General features: G+C 47.1%; 1 protein-coding gene across 1 annotated transcript in view; it reads right to left on the bottom strand.

The window, feature by feature from the left end:
- Positions 1-4712: 4712 nt before the first annotated feature.
- The window catches only part of MGST2 (microsomal glutathione S-transferase 2), an 11360-nt gene continuing 8355 nt past the window's right edge, over positions 4713-7717 (bottom strand). The window contains exons 4-5 of the mRNA XM_010292452.1: positions 7618-7699; positions 4713-4845 (exon numbers count right to left, since the gene is read on the bottom strand). Of these exons, the coding sequence (XP_010290754.1) occupies positions 4713-4845; positions 7618-7699 (215 nt within the window). The remainder of the gene's footprint in view (positions 4846-7617; positions 7700-7717) is intronic.

Below are 7717 nucleotides of genomic sequence, written 5' to 3'. Positions count from 1 at the left end.
GGTTGGGCCCTAGTTCGGTGAGAGAGAGCAGCCAGCCCAAGTTCTCGGTCCGTCTTGTGGGTAAGCGGCTCTAGGCCAGACTAGCCTGAAGGGAAGGGATGGGGAAAGAATGAGAGAAACGGTACCCTGAAGGGACGAGGGCATCGTGCGTATGTGTGTGTCTGTGTGTGTGGGTGAGGGAGCGATGGGCTGGTGTGGCACGTACCTGTCCTGCCCCGTATGACAGGCATGCCAGGACGAGGCGGCAGCGAGCCCGCTGCGCGGGGGGCGGCACAGCATCCCTTTCTCGCGTGCGAGTGACCGGGGGTTGCCTGCTGATGCAGAGCTGGGAGATGGGGGTTTAGAAAAACGCAACCGCCGTGCGGTGGGCAAGTGCAAATCCGCATGCATGAGGGAGATGCAGGCTTTGGTGAATAAATGGTGATGATGGCTGGGTCTCTGCTGTCTTTGTAAAGCTTCCTCCAAATACTCCGTACTGGGACCAAGTACTAGAGAGGTAGATTTTAATAGATTTGGGGTTGTTTTTTTTCTTTCTTACTATGGTGCTGATGTATATGTAATGCTAAAAAAAAAAAGTTATTTGTAAATATGTTTTTACAATTCTACAGATATCACTGGGTCTACTATCTGTAAAATATATACATATAAAAATATATATATATACTGTTTGTTTAAAATAGAGTATTTTTATTTCATTCCTTAACTCATCCTTACTGCAGTGGTATTGCACTTCAGATGACGTCTATTTACTAATTTGTACTGTATCCCTGACAGCAACTTGCTCCATTTTATTCAGATTTTTCTAGTTTTCTGTTTTTACTTTGTACATTAAGCATTGCTTATTTCCTTTTAAGACCTGTACAGAGCTCTGAAAATGTAGAAAAAAACCTGATGTTAACATACCACTTTTAAAGAAAAAAAAAAACAACAAAAAAAAACCCAAATAAAAGATGGTTATCTGAGTCCTATACAGGGCTGGTTTATAGCATCATCTCTCGCCCCACTCCTGCGCCTCAGTGGGTGATCTCCCAGGGGAAGGAAGGAAGCTGGCTTCAGGTGGGCCTGGTTTTGTCCCCAGGGTTTCTGCATGGGTGCCTCACGGCACCCTGTGGAGCTGCCCTCACCCAGCCGCAGCCGGGGCGTTACAGGCAGGGTACAGCCGGTGTCAGGCCACCCCTCTTGTCCTGGGCTTGCTTGGCAGCTGGTATTGGCCCCCGCCTCCCGGTTAGCCCCACTGGGCACACCCGAGCCGCTCCCCCTGCGGTGGTGGAGCCAGAGGTGGCCAGGTGGGGAGCGCTTGGTCGGGTGTCTGCCTGCCTTTGGGGCCACGGTGCCCCTTCCTCAGAGCAGGGTGAGCTATCAAAACTGCTTAGGCTCTGAGGGTGAGGTCTTCACTCAGGCAGGTGCTACGGGGGTGTTGGTCCAGAATTGGGCCCGCTAAGAGGTGGCAGCTCCAAACTTTTGCGTGTATTCTGTGTAGGGAGCAAAAGTAGGGAGTGGGGAAGTGCTTTCAGGGAAGGACACGAGATGGAAAGCCCAGGATGTAGGAGTCCTGTGGCTGAGTTCTGAGGAGGCGAGGTGGGGTGGAAGAAGGGAGATGTGGGTTTGGACACAGAGGTTGGAAAGAAGAGATGAGGAAACTGGGGAAGCATGAAGACACACGCCTAGAGTAGTTCCCTATCACCTACTACTGCTACGGCATGAGAATTGTGTTGTCAGAAGCCTTTTGGAAAGCGCAGGTAGGCCTGTTGAACTTGTGTGACCCGTTCAAGGCAAACATGCCATGTAGCCTTCCAGGCTCAGCACTGACTTCTCCATGTTTCCAGCCTACCGGCGAGGCATGGGGGATCAGATGTTGGACTTCTGTTGCACAGCTCGCTGTTCGGGATGTCGGTGTGGCTTGGGTCCTTGTACAACCTTTAAGGTGAGGTTCCCCTTCTCTCCTTAATGTCAGACCTTTGCCATTCTAAATGTGGATAATGGGGCACAAAGAAGGAGGCTGGCCCAGATCAGAGCAGCTTGCCAGTTTTTCCTCAGCACGTGCTGGCAGAGGGCTGGCTGAGAAAAGATGTTTTCCACAAGAGGCCCCTAGGTGCTGACTGGCTTTGAATCTGCAGCAGGGACCATCGCCTCATTTCTGATCATGACCGGGAGATGAACATTTAGAATTGCAGAATCAGAGAACAGTTTGGGTCAGAAAGGACCTTTAAAGGTCATCTCGTCCAAGCCCCCTGCAGTAAGCAGGGACATCTCACCTACATCAGGTTGCTCAGAGCCCCATCCAGCCTGACCTTGAACGCTCAACTCACGTTTGCATCAACTTGCAGCATATGCTGAATGTGCAGCCTGATGCCGACTCCTCGATCAGCAGGCGGGAAGTGGCATGGTTCTCACTAGGGTTTAAACTAAATACAGCATCCGTCTGTTACAGGTGTGTTTGTTTTGGTGTTAATTACAGATGAGTCCGTTTTTGACACTTTTTGATCACACAGGCATTCTGTCCTGGCTTACTGGGGAAAAAGCAGTGACTCAGAAGACAGGTGACATCCTCGACTCTAGCCCTACTTCAGCCCTCTTGTTAGCTGGTGCACCTCCTAAAATGTTAGGTTCACATTTATATCCTAGCATTCTGGCTTTGTGCTGCTGGATGATGCTTTGCAGCCTCTTACCTGCATTTTTTCACATGTGAAATTATCCCTGTGCGACAGCAATTTATTCCTTTCTGTGAAATAGGAGTGGAGAAGAAAAAAAGAAAAAAAAAAAAGGAGAGAGGAGAGAAGGGGAGAGGGGAGGGGAGAGGAGAGAGAGAAGAGAGGAGAAGGGAGAGAAGAGAGAATAGGAGAGGAAGAGAAGAGGAGAGGAAGAGAAGAGAGGAGGGGAGGGGAAGGGAAGGGAAAAGAGAAGAGAAGAGGGAGGGGAGGAGAGGAGAGAGGAGAGGAGAGAGGAGAGGGAGTCGAGTCGATGGGGTATGGGATGCTATCTATAAACATGATAAACACAGCGAGCTTTGGGCCTCCTCTAGTGTGTATTTCAAGCCTGTTACATAGTTTGGAGCTTTGTCTTGCTTTTGAGTCTGGCGGCAGCACTTCCTGCTGCCTGGGACTGTCTGAAGGCATCGCTGGCAAGCGGGTAGGTGCATTTTCTGTCTTTCAGCTCATAGAAGGAAAGTGAGCAGAAGAATTCCCAGTGACGTCTGCAGTTGTTAAATCTGGCCCTGTTGTAGTTTCTCCCTGGAGACAAGTGCCAGGGAGTTGCCCTTTCTGCAGCTGTGTCAGCTCCAGCCTGTTCACCATCACGATCTGTCCTTTTCCCCTCGGCAGCCGTTATTGGACCCGCGTCTTGCACCTTTGTACTTACTTTATTTTATAGTTGCAAATGCCATTTCAGCCTTTGCCACCTGCAGGCATCGAGTTGTCTCTTTTAATCACAAGCTAACATCTGCACATGTGTCCACCTTTTTCATATGAAAGGTTAGTATGGACCTGATACAGCACTTGATTGTTTTGTGGTCAGGTTATCAACCTCAGTACACTTCTAGAAAGACCCTAAGCATGTCCATTATATAGACCTGACTGAATACCACTATAAACATGCAGTATTTTTGGCCAAATCATGTCTACAGAGGCATGACAAGGAAAATTTCTGCCTGATGGCTCTAGCATGAGCATATTCAGCATTGCCTAAATAATTTTAATTATCAGGACCTATCAAAATAGGTATGGCCTTGCTCCTCTGTTCATCTACATAGTTTAAATTGACCATCAGCATACTTTGAGCTCGCGGTGGTAAGCCATGACTTTTCCCCCTTTTAGCAGATAACTGTTTTCATAGTTTGCTTTTCATTGTCATTTTATGATTCCCAGAGCTGTGGTCTCTTTCCCACACCCCAGCCATCTGTGCCTTGGTGGGAGACAATGCAGTAGACCCAACTGTTAGACGAGCATCTGTGCCTTCTTTTTGTCTGGGCTGGCTCTCCCCGTCACAAGTGCTGCGTTGTGGGTAGAGCCTGTCTTCAGGAGGCTTTGTGTGAGGACTGGGATCTGCCTACAGCAGGGCGCCACTTCTACGAGAAGAGTGTTTGAGCATGTGTTGAACTGTAAATGTGCATATAAAATCAAAAGGCCTTCACAGAAACGTAGGGTCAAGTGCAGCTTTATCTGTTTTCCTGAAGAAAGCAGTGTTTCCATATATGCTTAAACAGCCTCCTGCAGTGGGATTGGATATACATGGAAAATTGGGATGTCGCAGCAGCATATTGCATCAAAGCGTGTTTTTACATTTGCGTGTAACGGATGGCACTGCTGGGGGAAATGAAGAGGAGTGAAGGAAGACTACAGAGGCATGGGCAAAGCTGAAGGACATTGGGTAAGATGGGCTGATTCTTGAAGTCCCAGTTGCAACTAAATTACTTAGTGAATTAATGGGCTTAGTTTTATGTAATTTGTTTAGGGTTTACAATACCGTACGGGAAAACAGAACATTTAATTGCAAATGCAGATGTGACATGACATTCTGTCTTACTGACTCTTTTGAGAGTGTAGGCAAAGGAGAAAGCATAAAGAGCTCAGGAAAAACATGCATTTTACATTGCAACAGGCTGTTTGTAAAGAGCTCTGACGCTTTATTCATATGCAGCTTCTCATGTTTTTGGTGCTCAGGGAAAGCATCCACATTATTTATTTATTTATTTTAAAAAGCCAGAAGAACAGTCTTCAGAACAATTTATGTAGTTTCTTCATAATGCTGAAGTCCAGGTATTCATCCAGAAAGCTATTAACCATCCCAGCTGCACCCAGGGTTATCAGGCAAGTTAGAATTATCAAATTCAAATAAAAACCTGTTAACCTAGAAGTGTAAAGCAGAAACACACTGTTATGAGCTGTACATGGTGTGTCTACAGTGAAACTGCTTGTCCACACCAGTTAAGAAGAGGTGTGTAGAATCAGAAAGGACCACTGCTACAAGGCTACCTTGTGGCATTCTGATAATAAACCACTCCAACATGTGACCTTTGCTAGGGAGCAGAGAGGTTCCCAATATCCTCTCTGAGGGAAAAGTCTTCCCCAGTGTTTCTAAATACATATGGAAGTTAGGAACTTGGTCCAAGATGAAGCTACCTCATCCCATGACATGAAGACCTGCAGGTAAAGCCACAGACAAGCTTGAGCACCCCACTGCAACTCTAGGTGTAGGAGTGTGGGAGAGAAGCCTTAGGGACTGAGGGAGAGGTGTGCGTGTCTCTTACATCCACATCTGTTGGTCAGGTACTCTCCACTGAGCTGAGAGGTCTGCTACTGGTTATCACTTTGACTTGGAGATGGATTTTTGGACTAGAAAGTGTGTTGATCCTAAAAAATCAGTGATTAAGGTACTTCCTGGGGATGGGAGAGGATCAGGTTATTTTATTAGTACAAAATGGAAAGCTCCCACAGAAGAGGCTGGGAGAGCCCTTCAGCTCTGAAATGCAGAGCTCGCTTTTTGCGCACATGTGAGCAGGGAGCTTCCCCTGCCCGCACACTCTCCTGAAGCTGTTCTTGGTTGTCTTGGTGCAGACTCTGGTCTCATAGGCATATTCTGGGAGGTGCTGCTGGGTTGGCCTCTGCTGGCAAAGTAAGCAACAAAAGGTCTCTTCAGAAAATCCCATCACATTAAGCACTGGAGAGAGGTCTGTAGAGCTTGTCAGCCTTCAATTTATAGCCAGCTGTCCCCACACCCCCAGAGGGTGAAGAGGTTAGGTGCTCAGGCATTGCTGGGGGTGTGGGGAGCCTGAGAATCTCACTGGTGCCTAAAGACTTGATGTAAGCAGCCTTTCTGGGAATGCCACGTCTAGACATGGATTTGAAAATGGCGAAGTATGACATTTTCTCAGTTTCAGGAGAGCAAGAAAAAAGTCTTTAGCTTAGCCCTTTAAGTATGCATCAGAGACAGCTGGAGGGAAGGGCAGAGGATACAGCTCCCTTGCAAAGGCCTCTCCAGCACAGAAACCGAGTAGAAGGTGCATGTTGTGTTCTTAAAAAATCCAGCCTTGGCAAATCTGAACTGCCAAGTGACCTAGCATGTGTCGTAACCAGCTCTTGGAGCACACGGACCAGGTTTCTCTTTATAACTAGCATGGCTGTAGTCAGTGATTATGGCTGAGAATCAGTGTGAAGACTAATTACCTTCTCGCTACTAGGACTGCTGGAGGCCTGTTGTATGTTTTGGGGCCGGGTTCTGCACGCCTGACTTGTGCTGACCTGTTGCTAGCTGAAGCGCCCGCTGGAGGTTCGCACTAGCCAGGCCTGGTGAGCAAAGCCGTTTTCTAGGGCTGCCAGGCTGACTCTTGGCACCTTCTGTTCAGTGCAAAGAAATTAGAGTCTCACCAGAATGTAAAGCTCTGTCCAATAGTGAAGCCAGCCACTGTTCTTAGGCTTCCTTGAGACGCTGAATCTACTGGTCTAAGAGTCCTGAAGTAAAGCATGGGGAAGCTTTCTTGAACAAAGGACTTTTTAGATAGTTGATTAAAGAGAAATCTCTTATGCTCTGCTTGTTCATTTATTTACAGGGTTTTGCTCCCCCAACTTCCTTCATAGTTGCTAGTCTTCCGGTTGGTATTCATTGCATCATTTGAGTTATTGCATCTCACACTGGGAGATATAAAATTATCTCCATATATTTGCTCTGGAACATATAGCCTCTCCTTCTCCTAAGCAACAGTTCTTCCAAAGAGGGCGAAGGATTGGTGGAGACCGTAGTAAAGGAGAATGGTAACATTGGTACACAAGCTATAGAAAATAGCCCTGTAATACAGTCTTTTGCTGCTGCAGGATTATTCACTACAAAATAGTCTGATTGTTTTGTGTCTTCCTCTAGAAATACCCATCCCAAGTCTTTTAATTTTATGACGAGCGTATCTCATGCTATTTTCTTTTTATGACTGATATGTGTGCTGGAAGAGGAGCCTTAGGTCAGGACACAGAAGACAGTGCAGTGGCTTCAGTGAAACAAGAAATAAACCGTGTGTTTGAGTATCTATAGAGGAGGGGTTTTGCTAGGGGGCATGTTTGTTGAAGCAGAATTCATGTTACAAGATGCTGTGCACTTAACATTCATTAACATATGCTTATCTGAAGCTGTGTTCTCTTATCTGTTTGATGAAAGTTCATCAGCCTCCAAAGACAGATTTGCTTGCTTCCTTTAGCACATTTTGTATGGCGAGAGCAAAGGTCTTAATGGGACAAATTGAGGAAAAATGAAAATAGCAGACAGGCAGGCACCGTGCAAGACTTGCCTGAGCCATCTCCCATCCTACAGCAGTCCTGGGCCACAAAACTGGGCACCTGTGTTCCGACCTCTCTGAGTCTGGGTGCCAATATGCTCAGTACAAAGCAGGCACCCACCAGGTGAGCATCAAACCTTTTCTCTCTCGTGACCTGTAGCACGTGCACACCTTAACCTAGGCTTCTGCTGTAACAGCCAGCCCTCTTCCCTGAGGGTTTCCACGCCAGACCTCTTGCTGACACTTTACACGTGTTGTATTCAATTATAGTCACTTTTCACTGCCAGTCCTTGGCTCTCAGCCCAGCTTCAGACCACAGCCTGGAGCTTTTAACCTGCATTCGGTTGGTAACTCCTTACCTTCCTTTCACAGTTTGTACGTAACCATGGAAGTACTTGTAGCGGGCAAACATGTACAACAGACCCAGAAAGGAAGCTAATTCTAAGAAAGAAAAGATGG

Source organism: Phaethon lepturus, unplaced genomic scaffold, assembly GCF_000687285.1.
Source record: "Phaethon lepturus isolate BGI_N335 unplaced genomic scaffold, ASM68728v1 scaffold47748, whole genome shotgun sequence".
Lineage (NCBI taxonomy): Eukaryota > Metazoa > Chordata > Aves > Phaethontiformes > Phaethontidae > Phaethon > Phaethon lepturus.
The sequence above is the reverse complement of the archived record's forward strand: the minus strand, read 5'-3'. Positions and strand labels throughout refer to the sequence as shown.